The 20,058-nt window shown below is 39.3% G+C and overlaps 3 protein-coding genes across 4 annotated transcripts in view; 2 read left to right on the top strand and 1 right to left on the bottom strand.

Moving 5' to 3' along the window:
• LOC107715419 (tetratricopeptide repeat protein 1-like) overlaps positions 1–3,046 on the top strand; it is a 12,459-nt gene extending 9,413 nt beyond the window's left edge. For both annotated transcript variants that reach the window (XM_016521556.1, XM_016521557.1), the window contains exon 8: positions 2,551–3,046. In XM_016521556.1, the coding sequence (XP_016377042.1) occupies positions 2,551–2,687 (137 nt within the window). In that variant the 3' untranslated portion in view covers positions 2,688–3,046. The remainder of the gene's footprint in view (positions 1–2,550) is intronic.
• Positions 3,047–5,783: 2,737 nt separating this feature from the next.
• On the bottom strand, positions 5,784–14,344 carry pwwp2a (PWWP domain containing 2A). The gene is made up of 2 exons (XM_016521554.1): positions 13,241–14,344; positions 5,784–9,711 (listed from the first exon to the last, which is right to left on the bottom strand). The coding sequence occupies exons 1-2, from the start codon at positions 14,299–14,301 to the stop codon at positions 7,764–7,766; spliced, it is 3,009 nt and encodes a 1,002-aa protein (XP_016377040.1). The 5' UTR covers positions 14,302–14,344; the 3' UTR covers positions 5,784–7,763.
• Positions 14,345–18,239: 3,895 nt separating this feature from the next.
• On the top strand, positions 18,240–19,721 carry LOC107715418 (gastrotropin-like). Its single transcript, XM_016521555.1, has 4 exons — positions 18,240–18,342; positions 19,124–19,299; positions 19,425–19,514; positions 19,597–19,721. Exons 1-4 carry the CDS (start codon positions 18,276–18,278, stop codon positions 19,657–19,659), a joined length of 396 nt encoding a protein of 131 aa, XP_016377041.1. The 5' UTR covers positions 18,240–18,275; the 3' UTR covers positions 19,660–19,721.
• Positions 19,722–20,058: the final 337 nt, after the last annotated feature.

Here is a 20,058-nt window from a genome sequence, read left to right as displayed (position 1 = left end):
TACTATCACATGCACTTTTTTGTTTGTTGTTTTTTTTAGTTTGTTACTCAGACGCAGGCAGTGCGCTGCATGAGACAAAAAAGTTATATAGCCAAAACAACCGCATAGCCGCTCTTTAGTGTAGATGCATGTTGATTTTATCAGACGATGCCGCGATTATAAATGAGAGTGACTCCTGGCTAACATGTATTAAAAGGGGTCATGTTTAGTCACTATATAGTGTGGTATTTTTTGACACTATTCACTCATCATGACCGTAAAATAGTGCATTCTCAGTCAATATACTGCAGTATTTCCTCTCTCAATCAGTAGAAAATATGGTTAACACCCGGTCTTGCGTGAAAAAAAAATACCGTCATGTACCGTGAAACCGGTATAATTTTGAAAAATACTGTGATATAAATTTTTGGTCATACCGCCCAGCACTAAATATGACTACACTGTAATTTAGCAACATTCATAAGGCTGCAGAAATGGTGACATTCTGTGTGATGTCATCAGTCTCTGAGTGCTTCAGTGCAATGGTGCTGTTAATTTTGAAGGTTGTCTGGAAAAAAGACTCTCAGTCGCTATTAAGGATATTGCTATTAGAAAGTTCTAGTCTGATCCATTAATTAGTATGTTTCAAAGAGTCCTTTCAAACCAAAGAACCTTGGATTGAAAAAATAAGCCCTTGTAGGATAAATCATATTTGAAGTCACTAATGAATGAATGTTTCATTTCCACTAGACCATAAATTGCACTGCATTGAGACAAAGACATCTGATAATTGGCCACACTTTGACACTTAATGCTTTTTTGCTGACACTATCATTTTAGTTTAAAAAATGCTTCATCATAAAAATTATATTAAATTATAAAAACAACAGCACAGTCATCAAACTGCAATTACTGGAGAGACTGATAAATGGCAAAATAGTTCGTTTTTTTTTTTATTCCACTTTGTCATAATTCACATTTATTATTATTATTAATATTAATAATAATACATGCATATAATAATAATAAATAATATATTATTATAAAGTATTGTAATTCTAATGTCTAATGATTTTATTATTGTGTCAAAATCAGAAATATAACAATTGAAAACAACAAAAAATAGTTTACATATCGGTTGTCAGACACGTAAACTTTAATAAATTAGAATTGGTATGGATGATAAAACAACATTGGCTTAGCTCTAACAATATTTTGGCCACACTTTGACACTTTAATTTTTTTTTGCTAACAATCATTTTAGTTAAAAAAAAATTCATAATATAAATGAGTACTGCATAAATGTGTTTTAATTCTAAAATCTAATGTCTGATTATTTTGTTACTGTCAAAAAGCAGAAAAAATCAAAACAACAAAAATGGTTTGTATATCGATTGTAAGACAATTAAACATTAATAAATTGGTATTAATATTGATGATAAAGATCAGCTGATCTCTAATACGGTAACAAGTGTAACATTGATTTGTACAGTTTTCTCTGGTTACCATTACTAGTTAAATGTTGCTGCGCTTTCTCAGAGCACATGCTGGTATTATCTATTTCAAGGTATTAATAAATGCTGCAGCCATTGTATGTTTCCTCTAAAGCTCAGATTAACAGTTTGAGGTAAAGACTGTTGCTGGCAGGCTGAATTTCCTGCAGTTCACAGTGAGGGTGTGGCTGTTCAACACTTCATATTGATCTCACTGCAGTCCCAGTCACAGAGACAAAGCTCTCCACAATCACTTTACACCTTTAGAGTCTTCAACCTTTTTTTTGGACCAAGGACTCCTTGGTGGTAGAGAGCTGGAAGCAGGGAGACCACCCCTTACATATTGCATAAAATTGAGTGTTGCATTTAAAGCCTAGCCTATGAAACGCATTTAGTACCGTATTAATGTATTTACACACTTTATTATAAGGCTTAAATTGATTGAAACTATAAATAAAATACAAACTAAAAATAAAATGTTCATTATTGATGTACAGAGTCATATGTACTTTACATGTAAATTTTATTGAATGCATTTTAATGTAGGAGGGATAAACATTTAGACCAGCTTTTGGTTGTTAATATTGTAATTTTTGTTTAAAGCACATTTTCATTTTGTTTCATAGAAAACCACTACTTTTTAAAGAAATTAACTCCTAAAACATTTATTCAAGAACATATTTATTCATATAAAAAAAAAAATCGATAAAAATGTACATTTAAGACATTATTTCAAAAGATGACTGTTTCAAAAAAAAAAAAAAAAAATTTCTCTATTCATCAAAACAATTCTGGGGAAAAATAAATGTACATGTATAAAGGAGTACAACTATTTTCAACATGTTTCTTGAGAACCAAATCAACAATTAGACTTTTGAAGGATCATGTGACACTGAAGATTGGAGTAATGGCTGCTAAAAATTCAGCTTTGCTATCACAGGAATAATACAAAAATATATAAATGTATTTTACAATATTTCTGTTTTTACTGATCAGATGAATGCAGTCTTGGTGAGCATAGGAGACTTTCAAAAACGTTGTTGGCAGATAATGTATTTATCATCTCTTCTCTTCTTAGGTAAGCTGAAGGACTTGGGCAACATGATTTTACGACCCTTTGGTCTCTCCACCTCCAACTTCCAGGTCAACCAAGACTCCAACACAGGATCCTACTCCGTTAATTTTGTTCAGAATGCCAATAACAACAACAGATAGCAATCTAGAGTCTTTTTATAGAGTGACACAAGCGTCAACTGCCCCATTCAAGCGTTCAGTCACTCTCTGACTATTCATTCATATTCCTGGTCTGCACGAATTCATTGATGCAAATAATGTAAGCAGTTTCCATTTGATTTGACCAATTACATTATCTGCTCATGTCAAGTGGCTTTTGAAGTCCGGGGATTTTTTAAGCTTGTATTGTATACATGCTCAGTTTTTTGGCATGCCAGTGTTACATTTGCTGTGAAGCTGGTGTCAGTGATCCACAGACTGTCAGTCCTGAGCACTGAAGTTATGGCCTTCATTACTCCATCTTTACCTGCGTTCACATTAAACCAGCCATTAAGATCCTGTCTGTATTGTCCGTTGTCATTTCTTGGATGTACTTCTTAATACTGCATGATTTATTATTAAAGAATACAACACACAGCTTAGTACAAGGCAAAAAACAGGTTTAATTTCATAAAGAGATATACAATAATTAAACAAATTTACGGCCACGACCACCATCTTCATATGTATAGTCAGGAGAGCTCTCCGATCGTACTGAAACGCACGTATGTACAACAGCAAGACTGAAAGTGGGAGCATGTCAGCAGCTGTTTCTCACTCGCTCTTAATTCCCTTTATACAGGCATCAGGTTGAGCGTGTGCAGTGAATGATGCCAACAGGAAAACCTTGAAGCAAAGTATTGTACGACTGAGAGATAGAAAAACTGCGTTCTTACTGTCATGTTTGACTTGTATAGTTAGAAAATCATTTATAAATGGAGGGGAGCACAAAAAAGGTAAAAGTGGATTAGTGGGTCGAAGTGATTTGAAACCCTGCACAGATTGCATTGATCATTTAATGTGTGGTGTGCCACAGAGTGGAAATCTTCAAGAACAGTCTAGACTGTATTAAGGCTCAGAATTTCTCAATATAAAGGAGCACAGATGTTGGGAAGGAACTCTGGGATTTTATCCAAGACTAGAAGCACAATAAGAACCAATCCTCTGTAATTGTAATGTGAAGCATAGCACATGCAATATTTATTGCATTTTTACATAAAATGTTTTTATTTTATTTTATAAGTTATATTCGTTTTTCTCTCATTACAAACAAACACTTAAAAACCCTTCTTTAACGTGTGCCCGATCGCCACCTACAATCCACAACAGCCGCAACTCCCCTGTGCTGTTCAGTATTTGCAAGTGTCCCTTCACATGCTTTAAACACAAAAGCCTGTGTAAAGAAAAATCTGGTTCGAAAAATTCATTTCAGCATGACTGATCGGGAAATAGGCGGAGAGTCTGTAATTCATTGTTATAAATATATAATTATTTTCTTAAATAAAATATTTTCTCCATTACACCTGCTTCTCCAAGTGTGGATGGCTCCTCTCATCTTACTGGCTCTTGACCAATGGCAGTGCTTTGGGCAACAGACCAATCAGCAGCCCTTTAGAGTTGCAGCACTGGAAGGGGGAAAAAGAGAAGTTCAGATATTAAACAAAAAAAAAACAGTATTGAAATATATATATATAAACTACATACACTTTGAGAGTTAATGTAAGATTCTAAGGTCAAGAAAAATCTGGTTCGAAAAATTCATTTCAGCATGACTGATCGGGAAATAGGCGGAGAGTCTGTAATTCATTGTTATAAATATATAATTATTTTCTTAAATAAAATATTTTCTCCATTACACCTGCTTCTCCAAGTGTGGATGGCTCCTCTCATCTTACTGGCTCTTGACCAATGGCAGTGCTTTGGGCAACAGACCAATCAGCAGCCCTTTAGAGTTGCAGCACTGGAAGGGGGAAAAAGAGTCAGATATTTATTAAACAAAAAAAAAACAGTATTGAAATATATATATATAAACTACATACACTTTGAGAGTTAATGTAAGATTCTAAGGTCTTAAAAACAACATAAACAGTAACCTGTATTTAGACAGAATCTGCTGGTTAATGATAGAAAAAGGCTTAATTTCAGTAATCTGAGGAACAGAGAAAATCAGCTTCTTTCTAATTGTGTTGGTACGGTGAACTATGTAGACCTACTGCACTTTAAATAACTGAAATATTGTCTCTTAACTGATAAGATAACACTGAAGTTCAGGTGTATTCTGACTTTAATCTAGGAAAAATATTGACTTGCTCCCTGATCCATAACTGACATTATAGGACAGATGATGTGGTTCACAGAATTTCACAAAAAGGCTCTAGAAGTAAATGAGCTTTAAAAGGTGAGCCAGTGAGAATGTTACTTTTTGACATTTACAATTTGCAAATAAATATCACATGATGCCAGGTAAGGCAACACAGCCAATGTTTATCAACATTTGAGGTTTCTTACATGTATATTCAACAGCAAATCAAACACATTATGGAATTAAGGTCACTTTACATTAAAGTTTCATGTCATGCACAGCTGTTTTTCCATTGTAATGTCAGATCTTATAAAGCCAAGAAAACGCAGACACCGACAGCATGAAGAACAATTCACACAACAGGGATCCACTGAAATGTCAAATCACTAAGACTATTTATGACAACCCCGTGTATCTTTATTTACTATATGATGTGTAGTTACAGTCTGGCACATTTTGGTTCAGTCTACCCTATGGTTTTCTCATCTGTTTGCAGGTATGAAAATGTGTCTTTTTCATGCATTTAGTTAACTGTGAGATGACAGTCACTAGTTTGGTTGGGCTGTCAAGATGTCAAGTGAATTTTTCATTTGAGAAACATGGAAAAACAGCTTTTCCCAAAACCGGGTTGTGCACTAGGCTACACATGAGACAAATATGCTTTGAAGTGAGAAGTGGTATTAAGAAGATAAAATACAAAAATAATGACGACTAGGTAAAATTCTTGAAGTTCACAGTTTATTTATATACTCTTAAAACATCAGAAAACATACACAATATCTTCAACTGTTAATTTTTTTTCAATGGTTTTACAGCATTCTCTGACCTGCAAACAGATAGAAATAAAAGTAAAGAATAAGATGCTGAAATGAAAAAGCCAACCACCAAAATAAATACCGTTTTTACTCCTTTACACAAACCTCCGTCAAGTCAGTCAGTGTGGTCTACCAAGCATCATTTCTTTTTCCTCAAGTCATCGATCTCTACCTGCTAAGTCATATGTGGAAAGACCAAGGTATCTTACAGTATGTCCCTTCTCAGATATGTAAATATAACTGGACAGTTTAAGACGCTAATGGGTATGCAATGCAAAGACACAACCATGATTACAGACAAGAAATAAAAAAAAATATATAGATAATGCTCCTCCACACAAATAAAATAGTTGGTTCTCAGCATTGAAATAAGATCCAGGCCATTCATCTTCAATTCAGTAAGGCAAAACACATTTTGAACACTTTACATACAAGACCTTCAGCCCTATTATTCAAATAATGAAATGGCAGAAAATAAAGTTCAGGCACAACAAATAAATTCAAAACACAATAATCCTTAGCAAAACATTTCAGATGAGAGACAATGAATACTGGAATCAGAACAAAATCACTGAACAACGAAACCAGCCAGAGGCCCATAATTATGACGAACATTCACACGTATGAGAACTGCTGCCTTGTGCTCCAATGCCTCACTATGCAGCAGGACACCACAGTTAAGTGTTTTCATTGAGTTACTTAATGGAACTCATTTTAGAGTTTTGCATTCCACTGCAGCTACATCAAAACTTATAATTTGCTTCTTGATGTGATATGCCTAAATTGGATAAACATATGGAGCCATTAAAAAATGCCGTATTATTCCATTTAACACGTATACACTCCCAAATTCATGCAAAAACCAGGTCAGGGTGGCCAATGGGTTGGCTGAGTAACATGAACATTTTCGCCATAATCAGACATATAAACACAGTCTAAGATGCAAACATACGACAACGGCAGGAGGGAGCAAAACAAGTGGAGGAAAAGAAAAAGAAGCTGTGAACAGGGCAAGTAGATTAAGGGAAGAATGAGCTTGGGAAGCAGATGTTGTAGCTGCGAGGGGTGGGGAAGGAGGACGCACAGATAGGCTGGCAGGTTTCTCCGTGTTTGAGGTGTACTCTCTGCGTTTACAGAGTCACTGTGCTCTCCTCACAGTGGCACTTGAGGTGACTTCGGCTTACAGGCACCTCCCCCCTTAACAGCAGCACGACTGGCTGCAAAGCCAAGAGCCGCTCCCAGATCAACAGCCGTCTGCTCAGATCACTGCACTCGGATTAGTGGTCTCAGAACATCTGAGAAAGATCAGCACCAATTAAGTCCCTTTTTCTACCCGAACGAGGCACTACCCAACAGGGTCAACTTTGTTACACAACTTCCATATTAAAAGAAAACAATTCAAGGATGGCCTAAGTGAAATCCAAGACTTGACTTCATGTAATCTTAAGGGAGATTGGACATCTAGAAACACTGTAGTGATAGAAAATGCAGCAGGAATGATCTTGACACTGTGAACCTATAACACTTTCTCTGATCATCCAAAAGGAAGCATTAACTGTGCTAAATTAGGGTTACAGATTATGTAGCAGTCGACTGGCCACCGTTTATTTGGTAACCATTTGAGAATGGGTTCAAGCTGACATTTTCACACATGCCTAATTCTTCAGGCGAAAGCTATTCAAGCTCAAAAATCCCACTCTGAGAAGATCTGCTTTTCATGTTTACAGGGTCCTTCAACAACAGACATTGACCAAGAACAACTAAGTTCAAGGAAAACAAATATTGTTACCACTCAAGAACCCATAAAGCCTTTTTCTAGAAATCTCTGTCATCTGCTTTCCTTATAATAAATGTATGATGATATGACAAGATATGACAAGACTGGTTACATACGGGCAAACACTAGATACTTGACATGGGAACTGTTTGCTTTCAGTTATTCAATTCAATCCCCTTCTCTTGCTTTCTCAACAAAAATAAATTAGTCCTGGTTGCCTGGCTGACATTTGTCTGTATTTCACTCTGGAAGCTGACTGGGTACAGCAGAGTTTGAGAGGTGTCAGAAGGGGTACAGGGCCAACTCGAGTGCCTGTTTTGCCTACCTTACCCAGGCATACCACCTCACGTCTCAAACTGAGTTAGCAAGGCTCGGACCTCGGGTGTGAGCTGTTTGGCAGCCTTGGCGGCCTCAGTGATGGCTTTACGATACAGGCCCTTTCTCTTCTTGTCAAAGCGAGACTGGAAGTTTTCTAGAAATGGGGCAAGTTGAGTAATGGCCAGGAAGGAAGTGGTGGGTGACCCAAACCAAGATACCCGGGCCTCCTGCCTGACTAAGAGCCCATTATCTTTGCGACTCACTGTGATGGCTAGGATGCGGGCGGGCCACCAAGGGAAGCCAAGGATTTTGGCCCAAACAATGTCCCCTACACAAATTGTCCTGCCATCCAGGGCAGCGCACTTCGTGACGTTTTTGGAAAAGACGGCAGCTTTGAGGGATTTACTGCACTTTTTGTCGTCCTTAGGAGCAGAGGGAGAGGCAGAGGCAAAAGCGGAGGATGTGCCAGGGGCAGGGGCAGGGGCCGATCGCAAATCACCAGGAGGGGGGAATTCAAACGTTTCGGTAGAGCTACACTCAGAGTTTGATGACTTTAAGTCATCTGCACTATCGATGCTGCACATGGAGGTATTAGAGGAGTCGGGCAGGCTGGGGTTAAGGGTCATGTAGACCACTAGGTTACCAGCCTTGCTCCCACGCGTCTCCCGCTTTTCCTCCTGCCCCTCCTGTTCCTCTGGCTCAGCTTGGGGTTCCCTGTATTCCGGGGCTGGGAGGGGCTCTGGTTGGGCCTGGCTGAGTAGGGACTCGATTGCTTTGTCTGGCCTCTGGTGCTCTACAGCTGTGGCGACTTTGCTTGCAGAGCAGGAGGAGGAGGAGGAGGAGGAGGAGGAGCGTGTGGAGGTGCAGCGGGGCACGGCTGATTTAGGCAACGGTAAATGGCCCCCTCCCGGCACTTTCTCAAAGCAAGAAGAACATGAAGAAGAATCGTTCTCTTCATTACGGTACCTTTGGGGCTTGATGCGCATCCTAGGTGGCAGGGGGTTGGAACCAGGACCTCCTCCACTGATCTGTTGCAGTCGCCTGGTAAAGTGGACCTTTTGGTGGGCTTCCTGAAGGGCAGCGGCCCTGGTTATGGCCTTGGTGTTTCCGCTACTGCCTGTGACTGACTCTCTCTGTCTTCTCTGTGCCTTGGCCATCTTCAGCACCTCTCGTGCTTTGGAGTGGTCAACGTTTTTGCTCTGAAGCACTTTTTTGGCATTGAGCTGCACTCGAGAGTTGGCAGAGGAAGCTGTTGTAGTAGACACCCCCTTCACCATTTTGTTCCCTGCAGCTGCACCCTTGACCTGACTATGGCCCAAAGAGGCGGTGGCCGACGACACTCGTACAGCCGAACCCTGCCGTTTGGGCCCATCAGTACTACGGCCCTTCTCTTCAGAACGTGGATCAGAACGTGGTCGCTTACCAGCAGCTGCCGTTGCGCTGTCATTACGACGTCTTTTGGCATCGTCACTTCGGCAGTCTGAAATGGGGCCTCTGCGTGTCTCACGCTTGTCCCCTTGCACCACAACCCCTTTACATTTATCACACAGAACTTGTCTTGGTCGGAGCTTGATGGCATTCATTATAGAAGTGGGCTCCTCTCGATACAGCCTACGCTTGGGCCGCTTGATTTTGCGTGGTAGAGGCTGAGGTAACGACTGGTTGTAGGTGTCCCTGATGAACAATGGAGGTGGATAAGGGGCCCCCTCCTGGAACAAAGGAGGTGGTTTTGAGGTCCATGGGTTAGGTTGAGGGTTGGGACAGGGCTGGGGCGCTGAAGGAGTCTCAGCAGGGTCCTTCAGAGGGGCATCTGGAGCATCCGCAGGGTCCTTAATGGGGGCATCACTAGGTCCTTGAGTGACACCCTTATCTGTCTCTGACTGGAATGCTTCCACATTTAGCTGCATAGATTCTGGTTTGTCCTTATACTCTCTCTTGGGGAACACGGTTATAGGAATCCCATAAGGTCCAAACCTGAGGTACAGAAGAGGAGAAAAGACAAAGACACTACGATTAAACCGACCTGAACAATGAGGAAGGGGTCTAATCCCTGCTTTCTCAAATCTAAAAAAAAAAAAGCGTACACTACTATATTATAGCTACTCATGTGCAATAAGAAAATCCAGCACATATTTGTTTGTTCTATACAGCTGAAGAATTACTGTGAAGTCTTAAAGCATTCATTATTTTGCAAGAAATGTCAAGCATCAGTCACATTATTGTTCTGTTTTTATTTAAATGTCAATTCATCTTGTCATGTTTGTATTCATGAGATGGGAAGGAGGATGATTAACTGACAAAGCAGGAGTACAGATTATTTTCTGCAACAATAATACAGTCTCATACAACAAAGAAAATGCATGATACAATAAAATGCCACTTCAGCTGACTGCAATACATGATAGGATAAAATGCCTCCAACTGTGGTGGCTTTAGTTTTCAAAATTACAGTATTCTTTCAAGTGTAGTATATTTTATTACTTTCTAATAGTACATATACCTCTACAAAAGGAGGAAAAACAGGTCTAACAAAAGAACTGACACCATTCCTACTCTGTCTGAAAGCTGATCTTGTTAAGCCCAAAACATGATATCAGAAGCAAAGCACAATGGCTAACAAAACGTTATACTAAAATGTCCTTGAATGTCAAAAACAGACACCTGGGCCTGAAAGAACCATTATCTGTGGCAATCACCCTGTTCACAGTTTTCATTGTATATCTATCCAATGTGGGTCAAGAAGAACTTACTCCACAAATAAAAATTAATCATTCATATTCTGCAGAGTAAAGTTCTAACCACCATACAGCTTATTTCAGAAGTGAATCGACACCGGTTTAGCTTTAGCAGGCACACAAAAATGCATGTTCTAATACACTGATACTTGTGTGTCAAAATCAGACAATATATTTTTATTCTATTTTGCATTCTGTCTTGTAGTATAAGGGAGTGCAAAAAATGTGCCCTGGAAATACTGTCCCATAAAAAATGGTTGTGTCTGTGATCTGTTAACTGGCAGAGGAATATACATTGTACCTAACTTGAAATAGCTTGCACTTAAGGAGGGAGTGATCCGACAATCCTGAGATGTGTTTTAATTAGAAGTTTCATCCAGAAACTGGGAATGATCTAATGCTGAAAAATACAAATGAAGATAGCGTTTATAGCAGAAGCTAAAAATAAACTGGACAGTGTGTCTGGCAAACCACTTCAACGCCATGACACTGACTGTGTTCAAGTTCACTCAGTCTACTGCAGCTGTTATGTCACAGAGGAACAGTGGGACCTTCAGAAGGAAAATATTCCACACCCAGGACATTAGCTGCTTTTAAACAATTATAGAATGAATAGCCATCTATCCATCCGTCACCACGTCCATCTTGTGTCTCCACTTCAAAACATCAGCAATTACACTGAAATCATTAAAGACAAAATGAAAATTGAAGAAAGGAAGCTTGAGCTTTTCCCCACACCCTCACAGATGCCTTACTCACAGGAAGCATGAAATTAGCTGAGCTAGTGACACTTTCTCAATTAAGAACATCTTTTTGCTTCTGTTTGAGATTCAGAGCAGTAACGCATTTCATCATTAGCATGTTAAACACAAAATACCAATGTTGTGGGCCTTAAAGCAATACTAAGACTCAAGGTGGCAGCATCTGTGAATAATCGTTTAAAATAGTGGTCTGCCATCTATGTCAGGGTTTCCCAAATGGGGGATCGCGAACAACTGGCAGGTTTGTGAGAGAACTTACAGGGGGTTCCTGAGTTGAGCCAATAATTAATTATATTGAATGTAAAATTAAAAGATGGGGCTGCACGATCTGCTGGGCTGCTGTGTTACAGACTGAAGTATGAACAGCTTGTGATCCAGTGTTTTCAGCATCTCAGAATGGCTCGGTTCACAGTGAATGCAGCAAACTCTGTCTTCTGCATTTGCTGTGAGTTCGATATGAGAATGCAACGTGCGTTAGATTAGTATTTTTGGGGACAGAAATCTACAGCATTTCACTTGCATTCAAAAAACAAACGCTTAAGAATTTGAAACTTGAGGGTTTAAACGTTTGAAGGCGAGTTTAAGACATAAATATTAGTATGGTAACTTGTGTAAAATAAAATTATTATTACTATAATTATTCTCAAAGATTAATTTTTTATTTTACAGTGCAATAGTAATTTACAACAGTAATATCTTTCACAATAACATTTTTATAATTAGAGTTAAAACAATAATAATCATTGTTAGGTTTGATTGCGTTCTTAAAACACCAATGTGAATATAATGTGGACTAAGACACTATCACAACTAAAAAGAGGTTTGAGTCCACCTTAAAGACCAGCTACAAAGTAAAAATAAAAAGCTTAAACATTTTAAAAACTTGCATGCCATGTGACCACTAACTGACCTCAGAGAACTGTAGGCATGCAAATTTCTCATTGAATTATTGAAATATTAACTTGAAAACTCAGGGGCTACTTCATGTAAATACATTGCGTCTAAGGGGTTTGACTGACAAAAAAGTTTGAGAACCCCTGCCCTGGTCTGGTATGTCACTGGTGTTAGGATAAAGATGATGGGCATCTTCGGGATAAGCCCATAGAATCATTTAATCCTGAAACGCCACCGCTGACAAGCTTACTTAAACCAGTCTGGTCTGATGTTTAATTAACTTCTAACGTTTATCAGCATTGAGAAACTGTCATTTCCAGATGATGTAATAATCACTTCCTAACAATGTTGCTGCACAGGTTCTTCAGGACACATTCCCTACGCAGCAACATCACAAGAATGTTTCATGTTGACTTCTCTCAAGTGAGAACTGAACTGAGAGACTGGAGATCCCACTGCAGGCCGTGTGGATGGCACTATAAATTGGGCTCCGCTATGATTCATCCCTGACACCTAGAGAAAACGAGTGAACGAGGGTGTTGAGACAGACAAAGTGTGGTAGCAATTGGTAGGGTGTTAATCACCAGCATAACACTGTTTTTCCCCCTGGTTATTATGATCATGTATACCTAGTTACATGAGTGACATGAAAATTCAAGTAGTGACAGCACTGTCCTTCAATGACAGACTTCAACGTTTTTGTTTATTCTTGTTTAATGTAATTTTTATGACCTGGATGAATTTGTAAAATTAATTTGTCTTGTGTCACTATTTATACAACAAATAAAAAAAAGTTGATTTAATTGCTATTAAAAAAAAAATCTTGAAAGGTGGTGACCAACTAAAATATTTTCCCTTATACTTATGTACAATAAAATAAAACGAGTACAACAAAAGAGGCCATATAAAAACAGTCGCATTAATAGCTATGCTCCTATACTCCAATCTATGCTGACGATTTAACATGAACTAAAATAAAGATAAGTTAAAAACTAAAATGTAATGGTGAAGATGCTGTTTACCTTTCTGACTGCTACGAAAGCCAACTTTAGTAAGTATGGTGGATGTGTAAGTGGACACGCTTTAACTTCTTAGGGCAAATCCCGTGTTTACCTTTTCGAAAGGTCCATGAGTACCCCGGAGAAGATCTTCTCGCCTAAGCGAAACGACACCACGAGCGCATCGTCGATGATGTGATCCAGCGTGACTCGAACCTCGGACCCGAGCACTAGGCGCTCAACCGTGTCGGGCTCTGTCGCACACATAACCGGGGCTTTCATCTCCGACTCCCTTTCGGGTTCGCTGAGGTCCGTTTTGAAACTCTGTTGATGAAGAGGATGCGAGCGCACTTCCTCCGACTCAGCTGATGAGATGAGCGACTGATCCACCACCGCTGGAAGTTCGGCAGAGTCCTTACTGGAAACAGTAGACAAGTCACTAATGCAGCTCTGATCCACCGATTCTCCCAGCGAGGTCTCCTCTGCAGCGCACAGAGAGTCCAGGTGGTCTGAGGGGTGCGGGATGTCATGGAAAGCATCCTCGTGAGTTTTGAGTTCCGACTCGGGAGCATCGTTTGCGGGTTCGGGGTCCGGCTGCGTGAAGCCTATGAGTTCACACTCCAGATCGGTAGGATGGCTTAACAGGGGATTGGAGTCATATTCGACAGCCAGAGACAGTCCAGTTTTGGGCTCCGACGGAACCTGAGCGGGAAGGGAATGCAAGAAGACCACAGAGGGCTGGGAGTCTGAGATGGAGCTGGGGAGCAGAAGGCAGGGGCTGGATTCGAGAGCACTGACCTCGCCTGCAGCCTCCACCTTCGGCGAGAACGATTCCTCGTAATCAGAAACGTCTGTACACCTGTAGTCCATAAGCACGGGCTGCTCGACTGTGCCCAAGCGGCCCCAGGAACCCCCCGTCTCGGTGCGCTCACAGACCGCATGGGCAGCGAGGGCTTTTCCCGCGGCTTGAAGGTCCGGCCTTCTGATTTCCATTTGGACCTGGCTACATTCCTGAACTGCATCCACATCCTCGGGTTGGTGACAAAGCTCCATTTCTGGGACGGAGTGGGCCTCTAGGTCGACCACATGCTCTCCTGGCTCGGGTTCGTAGTCCACCCCGTCCCCCGCTGTTGTTGATGCCGCAGCAGCTCCTGGCTCCGCAGCCACGGCCGCCATTTTCTTTCCGCTTTGCAACTACTACTTGGCCCTCTCCTCCTGATAAGAAAAGAGCCCGCCTACTTACAACTACTGACACTTCACATTGGCTGCTTCAACGTGCGGTCTTTATTGATTGGCTCATGTTCTTGCCGTTCAATGGAAATCCCTTGAAACGCTATTGTGATTGGCTTCTATTATGTCAATATACTTTATTATGAAGATACAACTTTGGCGCCACCAGGGGCGATGTTGAGTTGTATATTTACGTCAGGGTCTGTTGGTGTGGTCCATTTTACCAGCGCTTTCATTTATCTAAAACTAAAGTCGAAATTCAATTAAATTAAATATAGATTAGACGAAACATTTAAAAACATAAACGAAAATGAGAAATGTTGACTTTGCAAGTAACTGAAATAAATAATTTTAAGTTGAAGTACCTACTAAACACCTGCACATAATAATAAAAAAACTAATAAAAATGACCAAAGCAAAAGTATTAAAACTCAAACTAAAATTAAAATCAAACCCGAAAATACAAAAATAAAAACTATTTCAAAATATTAACAAATACTATAATGGTATTCCCTCATTACTCATAATAACAATGTCATCTGAGTGAAACACTCTGAAAATGTGGGTTTTATTCACATTTTTATAAATGTGTTTTATTCTAAATGGTTCATAGCGTAATAAACTCCATGAACCATTTGGTTCAGGGATAATTTCAAAATCGATTTAATGAGCTAAAGGCCGGTATTGATTCATACAATTTTAATGTGCGCCAATGCTTTCAGAAGTCTTTTGCATATTTGATACAGGTGCATCTCAATAAATTAGAATGTCGTGGAAAAGTTCATTTATTTCAGTAATTCAACTCAAATTGTGAAACTCGTGTATTAAATAAATTCAATGCACACAGACTGAAGTAGTTTAAGTCTTTGGTTCTTTTAATTGTGATGATTTTGGCTCACATTTAACAAAAACCCACCAATCCACTATCTCAACAAATTAGAATACTCCATAAGACCAATAAAAAAAACATTTTTAGTGAAATGTTGGCCTTCTGGAAAGTATGTTCATTTACTGCATATGTACTCAATACTTGGTAGGGGCTCCTTTTGCTTTAATTACTGCCTCAATTCGGCGTGGCATGGAGGTGATCAGTTTGTGGCACTGCTGAGGTGGTATGGAAGCCCAGGTTTCTTTGACGACATTCTAATTTATTGAGATGCACCTGTAAGCTCATCTTAATCAGCAGCTACATGTCATTGTATAGTCAATGACCTACTGATCATCAGTTCACTGACCTTTCACCTTTCCTTTTGTCTGATGATACTTTCTCTACTATTATGTGAAGAGAAAGCTCAGCTGTAAGAGTCACTACAGTGAATGAACTCCTCTAAAGAGGACTTTATTCATATTTGTCCACACTTGATTTGAATTTCTCTGAAAATGAAAGTACATCTTGCATATTTTCAGAATGGCGTTAGCTTTCAAGGCTGAAGAACAATTCAACTAATTGGCAAATGTTGTGGTTTCATGAAGAAACTGCAGGCAATCAGATTTCTTTGCAAAAGTAATTTGTCACCATAATGTTTCAACATGACACATTTATTGTCAAACCGAGAGACGTTTGAAGAGGAATGGTGGTATTATAAAAGTTTATGTTTCACTATATGGTTTTCATTCATTAAACTCTTCTTTTGGTGACTATATTGTGAAGGACACAGTTTAACGAGTGCTTTGCAATCATACCATAATAATATGCTCTTCAGAGAACTATGACAAGTACCTGCTTGTGTCATTTATAAGCATGGGTTTATCAGTCTGTTTGCTATTATAGCAGCTTTCCTAATCCATTCAATAGAGTGCAATACAATATTTTTATTTGAAATTGCAGTTAATGCAAAATAATTTTTTGCATTGTATTATGCAGCTGTAGCTACATTTCCACGACAAAAAATGAAGAACAAAATCATCTGTGCAGAACTATCATGATTGTCCTCAACTTCACCGATAATAATATCTCATCATCAAATGACCTTTTGATGCTTCAAAAGTGCCTGTTCCCACAGTTCCCCAAGAATCAATGTGTGCTTTCAGAGGTGAGAGCTTGCAGCTAGCTCTGGAAGTGAAAGAGAGCTCCTCCTGTTCTGATCCTGCTTTTATCTCTCTTAACCTTATCATTCTGCTAGGTTTGTGTGTGGTAGAGATCTTTGAAGCTGAAATTTATCTGTAAATCTCAACATAAGACTTGAGGAAAAAAATGAAAATGTAAGGCCAAGGGGAAGGGAGATGATGCAATGAAAGCTGTATTCTATGAGAAACTAGCAGAGGTGTATGTGCTGAAGGGCATTGGCCTGTTGTAATCAACTAATTTTAAGAATACTCAACCCAAAAATTAATATTCTTTCATTTACTCACCATCATGTGGTTCCAAACATGTATGGCTTCCTTTCTTCTGCAGAAACACAAAAGACGAGATTTTAAAGAGCATTGGGAACCAAACAACACTGGAGCCCTTTGACTTCCATTCAAAATATCTTTGATGTTCCACAGAAGACAGCAATTCGATGTGAGGTGGAGTAAATTATTGCAGAATCTTCTTTTTTGGGTGGAAAAGAGGGTTGAATATAGTTAAAAGAGTAGCATATTCTTTTCTCTCAGTTGAGTTTTCTAGATGGATGACAGGTTTGTGCGGGTATGAATCACTATCTACTGGAACATATAGTACAGTCTGACATAAAGAGCTTTCCATCCTTTTAAAAGAAAGGTCAAGGCAGATGGACTTCAGTACTAAGCTTCAGACTCGACAGCGGCAATCTAAAAACCGTTTTGTAGCTGTTTCATTATAAAACATACTATGGTACCGCACAACGTGACGTGTGGCCAAGTATGTAAGTTACTTTTATATCAGATAATAGTTTATGAAAACAAAATATCTCACATAAAAAAATATATAATAAAATAACAACAATAATAATTTCAAAATGATGACATTGCTTGGTGTGGAAAGGGCTGCAAGGTAAATCGTGCACATCTGCTGATGTTGTTTTTGAGCTAAACCATTGTGACAGAAGAGTATCTGTTTTCAGTGTTGTGTATGCAGCAGGTGGCTCTTTGGGGTGTGATTGCATGTATTTGAAAGTATCATTGGTTTCTGGTCACTCAGATGCTCCTGAAAGACTTTGTCATTCCCTTAATGTGGAAATTTTAGCTTAGTTTGTCATGTATATACTGTAGAGGTGAATTATCTTTTAAAGTTATAATGTCACCTCAGCACCTGTGTGTAGATTTAGTGACGTGACGTGACATGTGGCCAAGTATGGTGACCCGTACTTGGAATTAGTGCTCTGCATTTAACCCATCCAAAGTGCACACACACAGCAGTGAACACACACACACCGTGAACACACAGCCAGAGCAGTGGGCAGCCATTTATGCTGGGGAGCAGTTGGGGGTTCGGTGCCTTGCTCAAGGGCACCTCAGTCGTGGTATTGAAGGTGGAAGAGAGCGCTGTACATTCACTCCCCCCACCTACAATCCCTGCCGGTACAAGACTCGAACCCACAACCTTTGGGTTACGAGTCCAACTCTCTAACCATTAGGCCACGACTTCCCCTACAACAAATGGGCGATATCATGAATATTGACCATATAGATGGTAAGTGCTATTTCCATTATATCCAATGTTGTGTCATTGTACACACTGTATTGGAAAATATTTTAAGCATGAATGATTATCCTTCTTTGCCCATGTATGTTACATCATTGCTACCCAGGTAACCAGCCGTGCGGTCATGCACTTGATGACTTGTGCTTTTGTGAGGCCATAGTAAAAGTTTATGGCTTGGTTATGGTGTGCCCATAATGTCATGAAAAAGAGGCAGAGTTGAAGAGAGGTAGGGTATATAAGTGCAGGAAACTTCACCCATCAGTACTTCAACTCTCAGCTTGCTCTTCCTCTCTGCTCAACAATCAACGCCCAAACCATGGCTTTCAATGGAAAATGGGAAACCGAATCTCAGGATGGATATGCAGAGTTCTGCAAACTGATTGGTAAGCCGCTTCTTTTCATACAACTGATTTTTGCCCTGATGATGGTTGAAAGCCAGTGGAAGAGTTTGTAATTCCGACCTGAATAGATGATTTATGAATTGCTTTAACTTGAGAATTTCTGACTGCACTTCCATCCACTTAATCCCAGGTTGCTCTAGTTTAGACTGTCCTTGTACTATAAATGGCTTTGGACAAGAAATGTCCTATATGTTCTGCTGTGTTTGCATCTAATTTGCAAGCATGTCTTAAGAACCTCCACTCTCAAAGTTACCAAAAAATAAATAAAAATCTGTGGTTCCATTAAGAACCTTTAATATTCATGGAACTTTTCCATTGCACAAAAGGCTCTTTATAATGGAAAAGGTGTTCAGATTATTAAAATGTTCCTCACACTATGAAAAAAGCGCTTCTTTTAATTATGGAATATTTAAAATATGGTTTTTCTATGGCATTGCTGCAAAAAAATCCCCATTTGGAATCTTTATTTTTAAATTTGATCATTCTCCGCTGGTAAAATTATGGAATAATAAAGATGTTTTTAAGGTTTCTGAAACGGTTCTTTTTATGCACACCAAGGCTGCATTCATTTGATCAAAAGCAAAGTAAAAACAGTAATATTGTGAAATATTACATTTTAAAAGCACTTCTAATATATTTAAAAATGTAATTTATTCCTGTGATGGCAAAACCGAATTGTCAGCAACCATTACTCCAGTCTTCCGTGTCACATGATCCTTCACATAATCTTTCTAATATGCTCATTTGGTCCTGTATACCTCAGGTATCCCTGATGATGTCATCTCAAAGGGCCGTGACTTCAAGCTTGTGACAGAGGTCATCCAGAATGGAGATGATTTCACATGGATCCAGTACTACCCAAATAACCATGTTGTGACCAACAAATTCATCGTTGGCAAAGAGAGTGACATGGAGACTGTCGGAGGGAAGAAATTTAAGGTATGGCATAATAACCCTCATGAGAGATCAGACTGAAGTTACTGTATAACTTCGACTTCAGTGAGATAGTATGTTCATAAACTGCTTCAATGTGATGAAAACTCATACTTGCGTGTCCTCACTAGGGCACAGTCTCCATGGAAGGGGGCAAGCTGGCCATAAGTTTCCCCAAGTACCACCACACATCTGAGATCAGCGGTGGAAAGCTGGTGGAGGTTAGAGGTCATGATATTTGACTTTGTGAGATGAGTTTCAATGCTTGTAATGTAGCTAAAGTCCCCTTGCTTTGCTTTACAGACCTCCACAGCCACCGCCGCTAGTGGTCCAGTTGTTTTTGTACGTACAAGCAAGAAGATCTAACTGCATTATTGAGATAAATGACCATGTTCTGCTCTGACCTCTAATTTACTTCAATAAAGTGTATGAGCTAAACTGACTAATGTCTCCTGATCTCTCCACTTCTTCCTGCTTAATGCATAAAGTGATTCAGTGATGAAATGAGTCACATTATAAAGAGATAAAATATCTAATCAAATTAAAAATTATTGCTGGCTGCCTGACCACCACTGGAGGGCAGTCAACACTTAAATCCTGTATGCACCCTTCAGGCCGATCTCTAACAAAGACAATAGCATTCATTTTTTAACAAACACCAAGGACAACACTAATGATAACAAAGAAAGCAGGTGGAGGCTTGGAGGTAACATACATTCTTAAGCAACAACTAAAATGAAAATTAAATTAAAAAGAAAATTAAAT

This window comes from Sinocyclocheilus rhinocerous, unplaced genomic scaffold, assembly GCF_001515625.1.
Source record: "Sinocyclocheilus rhinocerous isolate Xijiao unplaced genomic scaffold, SAMN03320098_v1.1 scaffold299, whole genome shotgun sequence".
Lineage (NCBI taxonomy): Eukaryota > Metazoa > Chordata > Actinopteri > Cypriniformes > Cyprinidae > Sinocyclocheilus > Sinocyclocheilus rhinocerous.
Note: the sequence above shows the minus strand (reverse complement) of the source record. Positions and strands in the feature narration are given on the sequence as shown.